This window comes from Myxine glutinosa, chromosome 1 (assembly GCF_964187855.1).
Source record: "Myxine glutinosa chromosome 1, kmMyxGlut1.1, whole genome shotgun sequence".
Lineage (NCBI taxonomy): Eukaryota > Metazoa > Chordata > Myxini > Myxiniformes > Myxinidae > Myxine > Myxine glutinosa.
In genome coordinates, this window is record NC_136261.1 from 86,043,140 (window position 1) to 86,063,851 (window position 20,712).

The window sequence follows — 20,712 nt, forward strand, 5'->3', positions numbered from 1 at the left end:
ACGCCTTTCTTCTCCGAGGTTACCTTGTGCGTAATGGAGTCAAATGCAGCAAAGTGGACGGGAGATGAAAATGCAGCAAAGTGGACGGGAGATGAAAATGCAGCAAAGTGGCTAAAGGAGTCAATCGCAGCAAACCTGGCAAACCTGGCACTTGGAAGATGCCATGGGGCGTCGGAGGGACCTGTCTTATTTAATTGATGCAACGTAATGAACTAGTGGATCACAGAACCTTCAACTACATTTACTAAGGACATAACTAATGAGGGAAATCATAGATTTGCTACGTGTGTGCGATGGCCTAACTACAGACGACCTTTTATCTTTGATACTACAATTGGAGGGTGATATTTACAGGGAATATTTACAGCATACAAAAGGGGAAAATTTACATCAAATTACACACACCATTCCCAAATCCCCAACACTATGTATGTATGTATATGTATATATATATATGTATGTATGTATATGTATATATATATATGTATGTATGTATATGTATATGTATGTATATGTATATGTATATGTATATGTATATGTATATGTATATATATATATTGTCCAAAAAACTGCCAACCCCCTTCCCGGCTCACTCACTCTCTCACTGATGAAACTCTGAAAGTTTGACGAAGATCTGTTTGGCCATCCCTGATCTAATTCCATCTCACCCCTGGATTGTCCATACAGTATGTAAAGAGTTTTCCTTCTGGTCATACTGCAGTTGTCATACTCAGCCAGAATAAAAAACATGTACGAATGCATGCATTGCCTTTGGATGACAGCAAAAATTGTAGTCTTTTACCAATGAGGTGATTTAATTACCAGAAATTTGTCACAAATATGCACCTCATCGATGCGGATACTGTTATGTATTCCAGAAAACACTTGTTCTTCCACTGTTGGTCATGCAAGCGAGTCATGACAGTGGGGGGAAATTTAAAAAAACATTGTTCCTTGTGTAAATCTTTGTGACATGTGCCTTGGAAATTAATACCGTAATTATTTCTGTCATCTGGGCCAAATGCAAAATGTTTATGACTGAAATTTCTGTTTTGTTTTGTTTTCAGAGTACTTCTTTGGGATAGGATAATTCGTGTAATACAATTATTTTGTTTTGCTTTGCAGGTTCCCATTGTCAGGAAAAATTAAATCCAGCAGCATGAAAGTGAACTGGTAAACTCCAAAATTATTCCCATATTTTTTGCTCTGCTTCTTGTGTTTATGCCTGTGGAGCTGGGGCAATTTTATTTTGTGCTTGTGGCTAGTAATACGCCCTCCTTCCGTCAGGGATCAGTAAACCACATCGACTGTGCTGTGTGTACAGCCAAAAATTGCAAGTTGGCTCCCCATCCTTGCAGTGGAGGGGGTTGGAGGAATTATTTTGTGTCCATGATCTGACCCTGCGTATCCCTAACATGTTTGCAAAATTTGGTGGAGATTGGCCAAGCCGTTCTCGATTCTATAAGGTTCAGATATACATACAGGGAGTCCTCGACTTACAAACGGGTGCATTCTGAATACCGGTAATCGTTTTTAAGTCGGATGTTTCTTTTTTTTCTTCTTCTTCTTCTCCTCCTCTTCCCTTTATAAGGGGTGAGGTCCAATGGTACCAAGCCTCTGCCCTGCCTTCAGCGTGATACTTCTCCACTCCCTTCTGTCCTCAGCCAACTCTCTCCACTCTCCAACCACTCCCACCTTACTGATATCTCTCTTCACACAATCCTCCCATCTCAACCGCGGTCTACCTCCTTTCCTCCTACCTTGGTCCCTCAACCTATCTGCTCTCTTTGCCATTCTCTCTTCTCCCATCCGCACCAAGTGCCCAGCCCATGTCAGCTGGCATTTCACAAATCTCCCATCAAGCTCATCTGCACGACTGCACGTCAATCTCCTCCCTAAGTTAATCCATTTTCTTTCTATCCACCGTCTTCACTCCCACAATCCTCCTGACCCAGTTGTTGTCGCAAACCTGGAAGAGGCACCTCTTCGACACCTCTTCCCCCTGCATCTCCCACCCACTCTCCACCACAACAGCCAGATTGTCCACATACAATATCCTCTCCAGAATACCTTCCTGCTTACCAGCTCCATCACCATGATAAAACATGAGTGGGCTGAGAGCGCTCCCCTGCCTCAAACCAATGTTCACACTGAACTCCTCAACCTCCCAGGACCAAGCAAAACTCTTCCCTTCATTCCCTTGTATATGCTTTCCATCAACCTTACTTCTGCTTCCAGCACTCCCATCCAACTCAGAGTCACCATCACCATCTCTCTTGGAACAGTGTCATAGGCTTTCTCCTGATCCAAAAATCCCAATCCCATTTCACCTTGTACCTCCAACCTCTTCTCCACTAGCTGTTTCAGCATGACCATCCCATATGTCATTCCCCTACCCTCTCTAAACCACTGATGCTCTTCTCTGATCTCCTTCTCCAAACTCTTCCTTATCCTCACATCCAGAACCCTCTCCAGCACCTTCAAGACATGAATGAATTATCGTTTTAAAGGCCATTTTCCCCCACTAGAGCGGGGGTTAGCCTTGCGGGCCCCATGACAATCATGGTTCCCTGTTTGAGGCAATGTTTTTATGGCCGGATGCCCTTCCTGACGCCAACCCTTAGTCGCCTCTTAGGATGCGCAGGGATACGGTGTACCTATTCTAAATCGGGGTACACACCGGGATGGCCCTGTAATTCCCTGGATCTTGAACATCCCCCTTCCCCTTTCATTTCAGCACAATTAATCCTGTCCTCCAATCCTCCAAAATTTAACCCTCTCTCAAACATACATTCAACCACCTCTTCGTCCAACTGACTCCGACTTCTCCCGCTGCAATTATCATCTCCGTACATACCCCATCAATGCCTGGCGCCCTCCCTTTTGTAGCCTCTTCAATGCTGTCCGCACTTCCTCGTCCGTGATCTCCACCAACTCCACTTTCCTCTCCACATAACTCGGTAGCTCCAGCTCACCGTTGCTTCCTTCCCGGTTCAAAGCTGCTTGAAATATCCTTCCCAAACGTTCAATACTGCACCCTCTCTTTCACTAGCATTCCACCACCATCCTTAATCACCGCCCCTCCCCCCTTAATGTCCTTGCTATCCTCATCCCTATCACGAGCCAATTTGCAAATCATCTTCTTCCCACCATCCTCTGCCAATTTTTGTACACCTCTTTCATATCATTCCTCGCTTTATCCACAGCTCTCCTTGCTGCTTTTTCTTCTGTCTATACAGGTGCAGAAACCCCGCATCCTTCTGCCCCCTTTTATCCTTGATCTTCGCTGTCCTATAAAAATCCTCCTTTTCACCAACTGCCTTTTCGACTTCCTCCGTCCACCATACCTGGTTTCTATCCCTCGACGATGCACCATTTCCTGACGTCCTCCACACAACACTTCTGCAATTCCCATAAATGCCTCTCTGTGCTTCTGCCACTCCTTCTCCAAACCTTCTGATACTTGGCTAAGTTCCTAATACCTGGCTCTCACCCTCTCCTTGTACTCCATGATGACATTTCCCTATACTTCCCCCATCTTGTAACCTTCCTAGCCCTGCTCTTAACCTCCCTCCTTTTCTTCATCCTCACCACAAACACCCCAGGCTTGTCCTGGTTAGTAACATGCACCCTGCCACTGCCTTGCAATCCCTAACCCTCCACAGCTCTCGCTTTCTTATCACCAGCAAATCCAATTCTGTTGTATACTGCCCACTCCTAGAGGTAATCTTGTGGCTTTCCCGCTTTTGAAAGAATGAACCAAATATGGCCATCCCAGTCCTCGCCACCAGCACCACCAGCTCTTTACCCTCTCTATTCCTCGTTCCCCAACTAAACGTACCAACACATTCCTCTTCACCTGGCTACACTACTCGCACATGCGCGTTAAAGTCCCCCGCAGTGCACAGCATCACCTCCATCTCAACCATTCCCATCGTCCTCTTCAGTGAGTCCCTGAATTCCTTCTTCTCCGCCCCAGTCCGTCATGTTTGTGGCCCATACATTGACATACAACACACATCATTTGCCTCTGTATCACCACCTATGCCATAACTATCCGTCTTTTGCCCTCCCATCTTTCCACTCTAACCACCAGCTTGCTGATCTCTTTCGATACTATTATTTCCACACCATTACTCCTTCCATTCCCACCTGCATGCAACAAGTTGTATCCTCCTACCATTCCTACCAACCTCCTCTCCCTGTCTCCTTTCCATCTGGGCTCCTGCACACATAACACTTCTAACCTCCTTCTCTGCATCATCTCCACCACCTAGACCCCTTCCCCAATTGATCCCACATTCAAACTACCTAGCTTGACCTCGCTTCTGAACCGCTGCCCACCTGTCAAAACTAGTACCATCTTGATCAATTTGGGATGATCAGGTCATCAAACAGCAATGCTGCCTGGGCTGACCTGCTGGACCTACTACCCTAGCTTGTTATCCTAACCCTGTGTGTGCTCTCACACACACACTGCTTCTTCTCCACTCGTTCATCCCCTCCCCCCTGCCGACCCCTCTTCCTCCACACTCGACTTCTCTCCACACTCGACTCCTCTCCCCCACCATCGAGGCACTCATCCCTACCTGCACCCCACCCACTCCCTATGTCTTCTCTTCCTCTCCCCACCTCTTTCTTCCCTCACCCCTTCTTTATGTCCTACTCTCCCCGCTGTCGTTAATGCCTTCAAGTTGTGGTTATTCAGCTTGCAACAAGTAAATGCTTATTAGAAAAATCAAACGGTTCAAAACCACCACGACCCGTTGTAATGAATGTAGCCTTCGTGGCCCGTTGTGAATGAAGCTCCCTCACCACCGTGGCTCTCTCACCACCACCAAGAAAGTCTCAAACCTCAAACATACACCTCAAACACCAAAATACCTCAAACATGAAGAAAGATTCATGTTTGTAAGTCAGAAATCAAATTTCCACAGACTCTGTGTTATAAATGGTGGTTCGGTTCTACAACCAAACCAAGGAAGCCTAGTTAACACAATTTAACACGTAATTAGGCTGAAATATTGTACATTTGCAATAAATTAGAGTAAATAATACCCATTCAATCCCCTCAAATTGTACGAAATACAATTAATAAAACATGTTGCAAAATGCTTAAAAGTACTGTTAAAATTATTATCTTGCGCTTGATAATTCTTCCGCTCATCGAACGATTAAGGTCTAATGAACGACTGATTTGGGAGGGAGTTGCACCTTTATTAGAAGGTTTTCTAACATCCAGGTTAATCTCCAATGTCAAGGTTCTTCTTCGTTGATGGAATATCACTTCAACGTTTATCAGCCGTGATTAGGGTTCATTGTCACTAAAATGGTAAAATACGTTGCACTATGAATGCAAAAATGTATGTACGGAAAACAGCTGCAAACAGTGCAGTCATGCGCAGTACACTGGATACTGTAGACCGTGCAATGCGCATACTCTTTACCTCTCGAGGAAGAAAGATTCACGCTCTGCCCACCGAGTCCCCAAGTTGCTCTGTCCACGATTGTTTCGTAAGTACGAGCGGATGGTCATATATTGGGCAGTAAAACAATATGATATGGGGGTTATTTTGTAAGCGCTAGTGTTCGTAAGTCGGGAGTTCGTAAGTCGGAGACTCCCTGAACACACATACATATACAAAGAGAATTGTTGAATTATGATATGGTATGCTTCTTTGATTCTCATCCAATAGCCTGCCATTGATAATGTCCTATGAAATCATTCCACATCTTTGTCTTGCACCGGTTTCATGGCTTTATTCCTCCTTAAATGTTATTACCCTGCGCTCGTGAAGCGAAAAGCAGGGTTAGGCATTCGGTTGTGTGCCGTACGTGTCTGCATTTTTAAAATTCATTTTCTTGGCAACCGTTGGTCCGATTGACACAAAATTTTACCATAGGAGCGTCTCCTCATGTAGAATATTTTTTATTGATAATTATAATGTCATAGGCCACGTGGTACGGACGCCATCTTGGAAAAAACGTTACACCTCTATATCTCCCAAACTGCTCGATGGAAAAAATTGAAACATGGCTCATTGTCAAGTACACTCCATGGGGAATAAGATATGATAATGATGTCGTCGGTACCTTAATTATGATGACATAATTCCACAAGTACAACACTTAATTCGATCATTATGAATTTTTTTTCTCTCTGCAATTCATGGTCCGATTGACACAATTTCACCATAGGAGCATCTCCTGTAGAATATTTAATGATAATTATGACGTCATAGGTCACGTGGTACAGGCTCCATCTTGGAAAAACTTCGCACCTCTAAATCTCTGAAACCACTTCATGGAAAAAATTGAGACCTGGCTCATTGTCATGTAGAATGTTTAATGATAATTATGACGTCATAGGTCACGTGGTACAGGCGCCATCTTGGAAAAACTTTGCACCTCTAAATCTCCGAAACCACTCCATGGAAAAAATTGAGTCCTGGCTCATTGTCAACTACTCCCCATGGGGAATAAGATATGTTAATGATGATGTCATCGGTGCCTTCGTTATGGCATCATAATTCGACAAGTACAACACATCTAATTATTATGAATTTTTTTTCAGCAACTGTTGGTCTGATGAACACTCAATTTTGACCATGGGAGCGCCTCCTTCTTTAGAATATTTTAATGATAATCATGAAGTCATAGGTCATGTGGTACAGGCGCCATCTTGGAAAAACCAAAAAACGTTGCACCTCTATATCTCCAAAACCGCTCTGTGGAAAAAATTTCAACATGGCTCATTGTAAAGAACTCCATATGGGGAGGTGTTGTTACCGATGACGTCATTGGTGCCGTAATTATGATGTCATAATTTGACAGGGACAACGCTTAGTCTGATGTCGTTTTAAATTTATTGAGCGTGATCAATGCAACAATTATATTAGAGAATATAAATTTATGATGTCATCGCTCACGTGGTCTGGCAGCCATATTTGATCAAGGAAAAAAATAACGTTCAAAAACTGAAGAGTTGGGTCGCACCAAGTTGACTGCGCAGCGTAAGTATTCTATGAATTCCATCTATTTATTCTATGTCTTTCTTGTCCGTGTGTATAAAATGCATCATCTCTGTTCCTCTATTTCTAAATCCTTGCATTTCAGTAGGTATATCTATGTGTGGCATCTTATCCTGTAATTCATTGTAAACATATGTCCAAATTATTGCAGCCATATTTCCTGAATCTTTTGTAACAATGTTGTTTCTTTTCTGAGACATTTTCTTATCTCTTCTTTTTCTTTTATTTTCAATGGGTATTTGGCTGATTGGAATATGTTCTGTGTTTTAAAAGTCTGATTCAGGCTCAATTGGGTTGCCTTCCCATCATTGATTTTCCACTTGTACAAGACACTGCCAAGATATTTCGCATTGGATTGAGATTGGTGAAATGTACGTATGAGGGGACAAACAGAGAAAGGGAGTAATTGTTCTCTTCTTGTCATATTCACAGATGTCTACTTAAAATATATATAGTTATCAAGTAGGAATTGTCAAAGCTTATTTCTTGCCAATGATATTTGATCTCATTTCATAATTATCTAGAACCACACTCTTCAACGTCACGACATCGACCGATATGCCTCTGCCCAAATATTTACATCATTATACATACTTGTACCGAGTTTGATTTAAATCCATTCAGCTGTTCTTAAGTATCACATCACATTTTTACCTGACATGACCTCTGACCTTTCATCTGTTGATGCCATAATCCAATCAGTTCATCTTTGCATCATATATACTGATACCAAGTTTGTTCAAAATCCCATCACTTGTTCAAAGTTGGCACTGCAACATAATTTTTACTTCATATGACATTTGACCTCCTGACCCTAAAAATCTAAACAGTTCATCTTTACCTCATTATACATACTTGCACCATGTTTGACTAAGATCCCTTCAGCCGTTCTTAAGTTATCGCGGTAACGAAATAATTGTAACTTAACATGACCTCTGATCTTTGACCTCTTGACCCCAAAATCGAATCAGTTTATCTTTGCATCATAATATATAATTATACCAAGTTTGGCGGTAATCTGATGACCGGTTTACAAGTTAGCTCGGTAACAGGATTTTTACCCGACAAGACGTCTGATATTTGACCTTTGACCTCTTGCCCCCAAAATAAAATAAGATCATCTTTACATCATAATACATACTTGTACCAACGTTGGTCAGAATCCCATCACTGGTTCACAAGTTATCACGGTAACAGGATTTTTACCTAATATGACCTCTGACCTTTCACCGCGTGACCCCAAAATCTAATCAGTTAAACTTTACCTCATTATACATACCTGCACCAAGCTTAACTAAGATCCCTTCGGCCGTTTTCAAGTTATCGCGGTAACAAAAACCGATCACAGACAGACGGAAAGCGGGACTGACAACCTGAAAACATAATGCCTCCGGCTAATTTGTCAAAGAGGGATAACTAGAACGGCACTCGGTAGAGAGCATACCTCCGCCAGGCTGAACAGTTTACGTTTTGTATCCCACTGATAGGCCACATCTGGATTCAAATCTGGATCTGGATTCTTCCCCCATCCAATACCTTGATCTTTTCTACCCCCGCTAATTTCACCCCAGATCTTCTCTTTTGCAATGCCAACTTCTTTCCTGGAGGTCCTTGCAGTGTCCTTGTGTTTTATACTTAAAACCCCCCCTTCCCACGCCTCCTTCCCCCAAGCCCTCTCCCTCCCACAGTTCTCTCGATGTCCCTGCTCTCAAATGTTGTGTTTGTGTCCTTCACCCTCTCTCCCCATCTTGTCCTACCGCTCCCCTTATTTTGTGTTTTATGTGTCGGTTTGACTTTTTGTGTGATTAATGTTAGCTCTTTCACGAGCCTCGATCTTGTATAAAAAAAAGAAAAAGAAGAAGATCTGAACCAAATTCTAATCGCTTGTTCTTGCCGAACCAACCCATCCACCTAGTTTTGTTATAAGTCGTCCACAACTTTTTGAAATATCATGCTATGTATCGTTTTTGGCCCCGTCACTCAATGGTGACGAGTCAATTAAACAAATAAAAAATTTCCCTATATGGATCCGTATTTGTATCTTCACCAAAATCTAATTGATTCGTCCGTCTCACACACCCAACCTGTCCACCAAATTTTGGCCGAATCCTTCCGTAACTTTTTCGAGACATCGTTTTTAGCCCTATCACTCAATGGTGAAGAATCATTTTTAACATTCTCAGATCCAGATTCAGATCAGGATCTTCACCAAACTCTAATCATTTCATCCTTGTCACATACCCAACCTCTCCGCAAAATTTCGTCCCAAACCGTTCGCAACTTTTTGAGATGTTACCACTTTTTGTCTGACCACCTCACCACTTTTTGAGATGTCCTGTCCACAAACAAACGACAGACAAACAGACAGGGGTGAAAACATTAGCTTCATCCACCTTCGGTGGTGGAATTAATAACTTCACCACTTCAGCATGAAATTTAACAAATAAATATAACAATTCTAAATTGAACTGCGCAATCATTTGACAAACACACTTTATGAATGTTTAATTCCTTCAGAGGATTACTGGTTAAAAATAGCAAAACATTTCATCATACAGCAAAAATTCACATGAAATTACTAAAGTTCAATCTACTACTAAAACGAGGGGATAAGGTGTGTGTGTGTGTGTGTGTGTGTGTGTGTGTGTGTGTGTGTGTGTGTGTGTGTGTGTGTGTGTGTGTGTGTGTGTGTGTGTGTGTGTGTGCGTGTGTGTATTTGTGTAAGAGAGAGATAGAATTGTGAGGAACAGAAATGAAAAAACGAGGTGTGTGTGTGTGTGTGTGTGTGTGTGTGTGTGTGTGTGTGTGTGTGTGTGTGTGTGTCGTTATCTCCATATACAAGTTTCAGAAGGTGGAACAGAGCCTTCTCAGGTCTCAAAGTATCTAACTCCATTGGCATGTGTGTATAATATGTACAATATGTCACGTATACGTGTATGATCACATATCAGTATTATATGTGTATAATCATGATTCATGTGCATGTGCAAATCACAATTCATATATGTACGTGTGTGCATGCGCATACACCGCTGCCACCGATCCTCATCTCCACTCAGGAGTCTCCAAGACTGAACGGAGCCTTCCATTGTCCTGAAGCATCCATATTCACCCCTGCAAGGAACCAGGAATCATGGACCAAGCCATCTCCTTTTCAGTGCTCCATTTAACGGAGACTTTCGCGGGCCTGAAGCATCCATCTTCACCCCAGCAAGGAACCACGACTCATGGATCAAGCTGTCTTCTTATCCGTGCTCCGTTTCCCACTCCGTCCCCAAACTGACGATGATGTAGATCTGCGCGACCTCTTGTGTGGCCTCCGGGGTACACCCAGTCTTGGTCTCATCCTTTCTCGGTCTCATCCTTTTTTGATGGGATAGAACCAGCAAATCCAAACAAACCGCAAAGCAAGACCAGAAGACCAGGCTGCATACCAAATGCATGTTGATCGGCGCCCCCGCACAGTCCTCTGCCCCCAACAAAGTTGCTTCCCCCTGCTCGGTTCTTGCTCCCATCAAAGTTATTGTATTTGGCGCGGTCCGGATCCCACGGTCCGGATGTGCAGACCAAGGCAAAAAGGAAGTTCCCAAAGCTTGGGTTTTCATTCCTAGCATGATGGGGTTGGCAAAATCCAAACAAGCCGCAGGGCCAGGCCACATCCCAAACATATGTCGATCATCGTGACTGGGCCACATGCTTTGCCCTCTGCCTCACTAAAGCTGCCGTCCTCGGCTCGGTTCTCACTCCCACCAAAGTCGTTTTATTCGGTGCAGTCCTTGATCCCATAAAACCTGGCCTCTCTCTTCCTCAACGGGCAGTACTTTGCAAGAGGAGCTCTCCAAAGCTTCGGCCTTCTTTCCCGGCAGCATGGGGTCAACAAGTCCTGCCAAGTTGCAGGGCCAGGCCACATCACAAACACATGTCAAACTGCATGCTACCGAGTGACTTGTGCGCATCCTGTCCCGTCGAAGCTGCCGTTCTTGGCTTGGTCTTCACTGCCTTCAAAACTGATGTATTTGACGTGGCCCTCTGTCCTTTCCATCCCAGGCGAGAGGGAGGCGGAAAATCATGCCAGCTCCTCCTCACCGCCATCTTGTGTGTCTTGTGTCAAACACAAACATGCACACAGAATGGATATCCATTCTGTGTGCATGTTTGTGTTTATCATGCTTTATTCTGAAGAGTGCCTGCCGTCGTAGAGTAATAAAAATGGTGTAGTTGCAAAGTTAATAATCTGTTTACTTGCAACAAAAAATTCAATGTTGTAAAACTTCGTACACATTTAATCACAAAATTTTCTTTTAGCATGACTTGGAGTTTTATGTAGTGGTTCCAACAGTATTGTCGGGTGGTTTCGGAGTATTCCTTCCGGTAGCAGGTCCCGGTGTCCGGCCGTCCATCCATCCATCCATCCATCCGTACGTACGTACGTACGTTAGCATTTGACTGAAACATCTCCTCACGAACTTCCTGACCGACATACATCTCCTCACGAACTTCCTGACCGATATGGACCAAATTTGGTACAACGCATCAGGATAGCAAGGTTTCATGGGGTTGTGCTCCTCAGTTTGATGTGCCCCCATAATGTGTGCAAAATGGGGAAGGGGGGGGGGGGGGGAGTTTGCCCCAAATATTGGTATTTCATCAAAAAATCTTTTTCAGAAACTGCCAGACAGATCCAGACCAAACTCGCCATGAGGCATCAGGACCATGCCATGACCTTAAGTTGTGCTCATGATTGTTCTCCCCTGGAAAGGGGGCCTCTTCCTGAATCACTCATTTTCACGAAAACATATTTTCCTCACAAACTACATGACCGATATCGACCAAATTTGGAACGATACATTAGAACAATAAAATACCATGAGGCTATACTCCCCATCTGGATCTGCCCCCTATAAGATGCTGAAAAGGGGGATTTCGCCTCAAGGTTTTGGTAATTTAGTTTAAAATCCTCTCAGAAACCATGGGGAAATAGCCGTCATTCATCCATGGGGCTATTTTACATCATCTCATCACTAATCGCAAAGAGATGAACTTGTAAAATGGGTCGTGATGTCTGGATGTACCTCAAGAGATGACCATCAGCCCACTCGGGGCTATTTATTATTCTATTTTTTTTTATCTATTATTTTTTTTCTATTGTCATTCTATTGTCATGTGGCTGGCTCTCACTTAACACCGAAAGTAAGCCACGGATGGAAACGGGCGTTAATTAAGGCGTTCACTTCAATTGATGGCGGATGATGCATGAGAAGGAATGAAGCATGCCTACTAACCTGTACGGGCCCCGCATAGGCGTCTTCACCCTGCAAAAAGTAACTCAAACCGAGGCAGATTTTATGTACAAAAATAACACGGCTTTATTGCCGGACCACTATAACAAAGAACGCGACGATATCTAAAACCCTTAATGAGCGCTCCTACACACAGACCTCAACAACAGACAAATGGGGAGGATAAATTAAAAGAACCGTTGTGTTTGTGTTTGCTGCGGCTTATCTCTGTCTGCAGTGTGTCAGAGATCGTCAAGCTCCGAGCGCAGTCATCCGACACGGCTCTGGTGTTGGCGGGAAGTAGGCCTCGATGCGCCCTCGTTCGCTAGGCTTTGACATGGCCTCCTGCGCGAAGCGAGCGGCAGGCGTGCAACCCGTCTCCTCAGCCGTGCAATGTCCTCCCGGGTTCGGCACGGGACAGCGATGCACCCAATGTTTGGATCAGAAGGGAGAGAGGGTCGAGGGCGAAGGTGGCGAAAGGAGTAAGCGGTCGAGGGAGAGGAATCACGAGGCAGCAGAGGGAAGAGGAAGGAAGGAAGCCAAAAACGAGAAGGCAGAAGAAGGGGCAAAATGTCGGTCTCCTCGTCCTTTTATCGGCCGCCCCGTGACGTCACCGGTCCTCTGTACCGATTCCCGCTGGCCAAGTTTACAGGCTCAATTCTCCACCAATGGCCGCATCACTTCTCTCTCATCCCATCGGTCGGCAGCCAATCAGGTTGCCGCTTCCTTCCACCTTCCTTCCACCAATCAAAGGGAAGCTTCTTGCCCCTCCCTTGACTAATCACGAGCTCTTCCTTACTCTGCTAATCGGCGGCCTGCTTCTTACTCGCCCTGCCTCGATCTCCCCATCAACCCTTCGACCAATCCTTCGCAAGGTGGGCGTGGCCTCAGCCTTCCTGAGCAATGAGTGTTGCTATGCAAGTTAGTGTTGTAGCTGACTGCGGCTCCATCGGGGGTGCCCCGAACTGGCTTCTGGTGAGTCTTATTGTTCTTGTGGCGGAGGGGAATTTAAGTAGTGTGTGTGGTGTAACTAATGGGCCTAACTAATGTCTTTGGTCCGTTGCCATACGGGACAAAGGAATGATCACATGTTTGACACACTGGGGACGAAGCATAATCCCTATTCTACTTATCACAAAGCCATCCTGTATGACCACAAATATACACTTAATCCGACATACGGGCTAGACAGGTCCTCTACTTATTTACATCGAGATGTTTCTTCTTCTTCACAACAACCGGAGCATGATACCGATGCAGATCTACCTAACTCTATACCGTCACGTGAAAAAGTAAGTACACCCCATGTAACGTTTTGACTTTTTCAACATATTTCAACATACAGCTATTTGATCTTCATTTCAACAATATTGATAGATAAAGGTGATATAATATAACAAATATCATGAAACATTTACATTTTGTAGTCCATTTGTAGTAGAATTTAAATAAACATAAATGCAAATTTCGCATGTGAAAAAAGTAAGTACACCCCGACATTTATCACTACTTCAAATAGCTAAAATTAGAATCAGGTGTATCAGCTCAGGTGCAAATGATTAGATCGTTAGATAGGATCTTGGAGGAACCTGTCTTATTTAAACCTCAGACATTTAGTTGCTGAAAACGAAAGTCTCGGTTTGCTCTTTGTTGTTGAAGTGTGCGGCGTCACCATGCCTAGATCAAAAGAGCTCTCTGAGGCCTTCAGAAAGAAGGTTATAGATGCCTACGAGTCTGGGAAGGGATTTAAAAAGATCTCCAAACAATTTGAAATCAATCATTCGACTGTCCGGAAGATCAACTACAAGTGGAGAAGATTCCAAACAACTGCCAACTTGTTCAGACCAGGCCGCCCCAGCAAGTTTGGCCTGAGAGCAGACCGAAGATGCTGAAAGAAGTCTCGAAGAACCCCAGAATGTCATCATGGGACCTACAGGTAGCTCTTGCCACTGTTGATGTCAAAGTGCATGAGTCTACCATTAGAAAGAGGCTGCACAAATTTGATCTACATGGGAGGTGTGCCAGGACGAAACCTTTGCTGTCCAGAAAGAACATCAGGGCAAGACTAAAGTTTGCGAATGAACACCTAGGCAAAGACCAGCACTTCTGGAACAATGTGCTCTGGACAAATGAGTCAAAGGTAGAGCTATTTGGCCACAGTACCAGAAGACATGTTTGGTGAAAACCAAAGACAGCATTTGACCACAAGAACCTGATACCAACTGTAAAGCATGGTGGTGGAAATATGGTTTGGGGCAGCTTTGCTGCATCAGGGCCTCAGCAGCTCACCATCATAGAATCCACTATGAATTCTTCATTGTACCAGAGGGTGCTTGAGGATAATGTGAGGCCATCTGTTGGAAAGTTGAAGCTCAACCGAAGGTGGACCTTGCAACATGACAATGACCCTAAAAATCCACCAAGGAATGGCTGAAAAGAAAGAAATGGAGGGTTCTGGAATGGCCAAGTCAAAGCCCAGATCTAAATCCCAGAGATGTTGTGGGGGGATTTGAAACGAGCTGTGCATGCAAGAAACCCCTCAAACATCACACAGCTGAAAGAATTCTGCATGGAGGAGTGGGCAAAAATTTCTCCCAGTCGATGTCAGAGACTGGTAGACAGTTATAAGAAACGCCTACTTGAGGTTGTTTCTGCCAAAGGGGGCAATACCACCTATTCGAGCCAAGGGTGTACTTACTTATTCCACATGCGAAATTTGCATTTATGTTTATTTAAATTATACAATGGACTACAAAATGTAAATGTTTCATGATATTTGTTATATTATATCACCTTTATCCATCAATATTGTTGAAATGAAGATCAAATAGGGTTAGGGATCAAATAGGATCAAATAGGGTTGCTGTATTTTCTGTCCAGGTGTGCTGTTCGCCCCGCCCCCATTAACTCCTTGCCATCCACCGTTTGCCCTTCACGTGACTCGTGGTGGTCCCTCTCGGCTCTCCCCCCGTTGGTATTTTTGTGCACATAAGATTGTTCACGGTTCTGTTTAAATATTATTTAAATATGTATAACCTTTCCCCTTCAGTGTTTTACTCAGTGGTATTTTACAACACGCTGTTTTTCTTCCTATTTAAAAGGCTTTTCTCAATTTCCTCTCCAACTCATTCCACCTCAAAAAAAAGAAATTCAATATCTTATACGTCTCCCTCACTACATGGTCTAAATTCACATTCATTCCATCCCTCCTCCATCATTCTGAACCGGATTGCTAACTTGAAAATCACAACAAACCCAATTTGTTTTCAATGTTCGTCTTTCATTAATCATCCACTTTCTAAACTCCCCTCTTGCCCCTCCCATCCAAATCCCTCCCCTTGCACCTACACTCCTAAACTCCCCCCTTGCCCCGCCACTCTTAAACTCCCCCCCTACCCCTCCACTCCTGAACTCCCCCCTTGCCCTTCCACTCCTGAACTCCCCCCTTGCCCTTCCCCTCCTAAACTCCCCCCTCACTCCTCCCCTTCAAAACTCCCCCCCAACCCCTCCCATTCAAATCTCCCCCCATACCATTCCTCTCCAATTCTCCCTCCTCCCCCCTCCTCCTCAAAGCTGCCTCCTCCCCACTTCGTCTCCCTTCTATCTCATACCTCCACCCCCCCCCCCAACCTTCTTCTTTCCTCTGCCCCCCCTCAAACAACCCCTCTCTGTGCCTCATCCCTTCACCTTCAAACCTTTCATCCTCCTCATCCTTCCCTTTCTTGGAACTCTTCTGCAATCGCTGACACACTAACAACTGCTCTCCCTACCTCCCCCTCTCATCCTTCATCTTACCCTACTCTTCCCCTCCCCTGTCCTGTACCCGATGCTCCCCCTCTCTCTTCATTAACGGTATGGACCTCAAACATCCGGGGCCTTCGCTCAAACCTGACTGATCTCTCCATACAGGTTGCTTCTGACAATCCAGACTTGATCTGCTTAACAGAGACTTTCCTCCTTCAAGATGTCTCTGATTCCTTAATATCTCTTCCTGGTTACTCCCTCCTCCGGTATGATAGACCTGAGCCTCGGCCTGGTGGTGGGGTGGCTATCTTTATCAAAAACTCTCTTCCTCACTCTCCTTGCACTGCCCTCTCTCCTCCTCACCCCCAGGAGTACCTCTGGCTACGGCTTCCTCTCCGCTCCCACCTTTTGTTCATATGTGTTCTGTACCGTCCCCCAAACAGTGATGACTCCATCTACATTTCACTGTCTGACAACATGGACCAACTTCTATCCACTCATCCCAACTCTCTCTTCCTCATATGTGGTGACTTCAATTGTCATCATGCCACCTGGTTGGGTGTGGGTTCCTTTCTCACCAGTCATGGCACCTCAGCAAAGGACTTCTGTGACTCACTGGGATTGACACAATCTGTCAATTTCCCGACCCGGATCTCAGCCAATGGAGTATCTTCTCTTCTAGACTTGGTTATGACTAACTTCCCTGCTAATGTCTGTTGCTCTTCTTCTGCTCCAATCGGTTCTTCTGATCATGTGCTTGTCAAAGTGGACATCTCTCTGGCCATTCTCAGAGAGCCTCCTCAGCGTCGACGAGTCTGGCATTTCACTCAGGCCGACTGGGACGGTCTTCAAGCAGCCATCAATCGTCTGGATTGGTCTCCCATCTCCACTGCCTCTGACATCAATTCTTCCTGGGAATTCTTCCAAAGCAAACTGATCTCTCTCATGCACAGATTTATCCCATCTCGCCTTCAGTTGTCTTACCCTTCCTCCCGTCCATGGTACACTGAATCTTGTGGTGAGGCAGTTGCCCTGAAACAACTTGCCTTTGCCTCTTGGAAGGCTAATCCAACTGAAGGAAATCTCAGTTCCTTCCACCAAGCTCGGAACAAGTGTGTGTCTACCCTCAGGAGTGCCAGGAAGCACTATCTCTCCTCACTCAAGAATGAACTCTCAAACCTGTCTCCTTCCTCCAAATCCTGGTGGCGTCTGGTCAAATCCGTTTCTGGTGTTTGTTCCCCCTCCATCCCCTCCCTTACCTCAAATGGCCACACAGTTGACATCGTACGTGACAAAGCCGAATGCCTCAACTCTGTGTTTGCCTCAAAATCCTTAGTCCCAAACCCATCTCTCTCTGTTCCCACCTTTCCCAGTCGAACCAAACTGCTCCTGGACTCTGTGACCTTCTCTCCTGACAAGGTGGAGGAGTTTTTGTCAAACCTCGACTCTGATTCTGCAACTGGACCAGATGGCATCAGCCCACGGGTCCTAAAATCCTGCTCTGCCGCTCTATCTCACCCTCTCTCTGTTCTTTTCACCCTATCTTTTGCTCAAGGTCATCTGCCAGCATCCTGGAAATCAGCAAACATTACCGCTTTACACAAAAAAGGTGCAAAAACAGATCCTTGCAACTACAGACCAATCAGCCTGCTCCCAATTATCAGCAAAGTCATGGAATCCATCATTGCTTCGGATATGAAATCTTTCCTCTTCTCCAATGGCTTGATCTCTGATCATCAATTTGGTTTCAGACCAGGTCACTCTACTCTGGACATGCTGCTTCTGCTGTCTCAACAATGGATGGAGGTCCTCAATGCCAAACAGGAAATCAGAGCTGTCTCCCTTGACATATCACGTGCCTTCGATACGGTCTGGCACCCAGCTCTGCTCACCAAACTCTCCTCCTATGGTATCCATGGAAATCTCCATGCATGGCTTGCGGACTTCCTCTCTGGTCGTAGTCAACGTGTGGCCCTGAATGGATTTCTCTCATCTCCCCTTCCCGTTCAGGCTGGAGTTCCCCAAGGCAGTGTGCTGGGCCCTGTGCTTTTTCTGGTCTTTATCAATGATCTCTCCGACTCTCTGGAAAATCCTCTGTATCTCTTTGCTGATGACTCCACTCTCTGCCGCTCCATAACTCTTCCCTCAGATCGGCAGTCTGCAGCCTCCTCACTCTCTGAAGACCTGGACAAAATCACAGACTGGTCAAACATGTGGAACATGTCTTTCAATCCTGACAAATCTCACACTCTTACTATGTCTCTCCGAAAAGATCGACTGGACAACCCTCCCATCTACTTTCTCAACAATCCTCTCCAAGAAGTTCTGTCGCTCAAGCTTTTGGGTCTCACCATCTGCCATGATCTTTCTTGGGAAAACCACATTTCCAAGCTGGCCTCCAAAGCCAGTCGCCGACTGGGCATCCTCCGTCGTGCGAAGTCCTTCCTAGGCACACCTGAGCTCCTCACCACATACAAGGCTTTCATCCGCAGCTCAATGGAATACTGTTCTCCCCTATGGGCTGGTGCTCCTGCCTCACACCTGGCTCGGCTTCACGCTGTTGAATCCAAAGCTTTCAGAATCATTGGAATCTCCCGCGATGAAGCTATCTCTGAGGGCCTTTCACTCACTCACCGCAGGCAGGTAGGTGGTCTTTCTGTCTTCTACCGACTCCTCTCCGGCCTTGCTCCCCCAGCTCTCTCTGTGCTCTGTCCCCCAAATATTCCTACAGGTCGCACAAGATCTGCCAGCCACCCTCTGATGGTTAAACTGCCGAAATCTCGGCTCTCTGCTCACCTTCACTCTTTCATTCCTCTTTTCTCCCGCCTCTGGAACAAACTCCCACACTCACTTCAATCACACTCCTCCCTCCAGGTCTTCAAAACAGCTGTTCACCACCATCTCTTATCTTCCCCCATCCAAAACCTTGATCTTTTCTACCCCCACTAATTCACCCCAGATCCACCTTGTTTGAAATTCCAACTTCTTTCCTGGAAGTCTTGGCAGTGTCCATATGTTTTATACCTCTCCCCCCCCCCCCCCCCTTCCCATGCCTCCCCCCCAAAGCCCTCTCCCTCCCACAGTTCTCTCGATGTCTCCATGTCTCTCGGTCCCTGCTCTCAAATGTTGTGTTTGTGTCCTTCCCCCTCTCTCCCCATCTTGTCTACCGCTCCCGATGTTATTTGTTTTGTGTGTCTGTTTGTCTTTCTGTGTGATTAATGTTCGCTCTTTCACGAGCCTCGATCTTGTATACAAAAAAAAAAAATATATATATATATATATATAGCTGTATGTTGAAATATGTTAAAAAAGTCAAAACTTTACATGGGGTGTACTTACTTTTTCACGTGTCTGTATGTCACCCTACCCCAAAATTCATCACTATTATCTGTTATTTTTTATTATTTTATTCTACGACACCAGAAACCTTTTAGAATAAAGCTTGACGGACACAGAAGGAACACATGAAGTTATATGTCATAATACTTTCTAAGAAATCGAACATATAAATGTACACGGATGGAGCACACAAACAACCACAGCCACAACGACAGCAACAACAACTACATGTTAAAAAATCCTCTTTTTTTTCGTGTGTTTCACTTCATATTCACCTCCTTATTGAGAGGTTTCACCTCCTTATTGAGACTCACAGATATATGTGCAATATGTTTGTGCAGTTCAACATGCTATCTTTTGCTTAAATTAATAAGTGAAGTGACGGGTTGGCACTGCTAGTAATCACTTAATAATAGTTGTCTGTTTTGTGTTGATAGAACTTGTACATATATTGGAATTTAACCTTGTTTTGAAGATGCCTGAGAGCCACTTCCAATAATGTGTTCCTTCTATAGTGTGTGTGAAGGAATGTATTCTCATTCATTCTTTCAAACTGTTAGCATGCTCAGTGAGCATTTACACTCTACTCCATATTTACAGTTTCATAGCAGAGTGTAAGTCGCATCAAAATTATGGCAAACATGCATTTATTTTATGTGTGATTTCAACTTGGTGATGTTGTTTTTACTGGACATATAAATATATTTGCTATGGGCTGCTTTCATGCTGCACTTCTTAGGATAATATGTTCTAGGTAATAATCATAACCCACCCATGATGACCTCCACCTTTCACCTTCATGCTATACCTTTGCTCATGCAGTCCTTGCTGGTGGAGGGTCTGAACATCACACCGTAGTTTCACATGATAAGAAATTTGCTTGTTATATCAAATCGACAAGCTCCAATGTCATGAAAATGAACCTTAAGTACATTGGGAAAATATACTTGTCTATTCAGCACAACACAAACCTTAACATTTGTAGTGTTATTTTTATAATCCTATCATGCTTTTTCTGGTTGCATCTTGCAGGTTATTCAGACTTGCAACGTCCAAAGAAAACCTTTTCTTCAGTTTTAACTGCGTTGCTGTTGGTACAATGCTTCAAGGCAAAGCTCTGGGAAAATTCTCTCTATGTTTCTAGGCAACTTGAAAATATTGGTAAGTTTTCTATAATGTTGCAGCTTTTCATAGCTTCATTAATGACATTTTGAACAGCCTGTTTTGACTTTCAATTTGAATATCACCTGGTGTGGTAAGAGATAAAATATTCGCAATATTGATCTTAGCCACTTTGATTTAACATTCATAAACAACCT

General features: G+C 44.5%; 1 protein-coding gene across 1 annotated transcript in view; it reads left to right on the plus strand.

Annotated features, from left to right (window-relative positions):
- Nucleotides 1-20,712, plus strand: part of HFM1 (helicase for meiosis 1) — a 93,261-nt gene that overhangs the window by 39,002 nt on the left and 33,547 nt on the right. Inside the window, exons 20-22 of the mRNA XM_078772395.1 lie at nucleotides 1,126-1,173; nucleotides 7,305-7,402; nucleotides 20,426-20,554. Coding sequence (XP_078628521.1) covers nucleotides 1,126-1,173; nucleotides 7,305-7,402; nucleotides 20,426-20,554 — 275 coding nt within the window. The remainder of the gene's footprint in view (nucleotides 1-1,125; nucleotides 1,174-7,304; nucleotides 7,403-20,425; nucleotides 20,555-20,712) is intronic.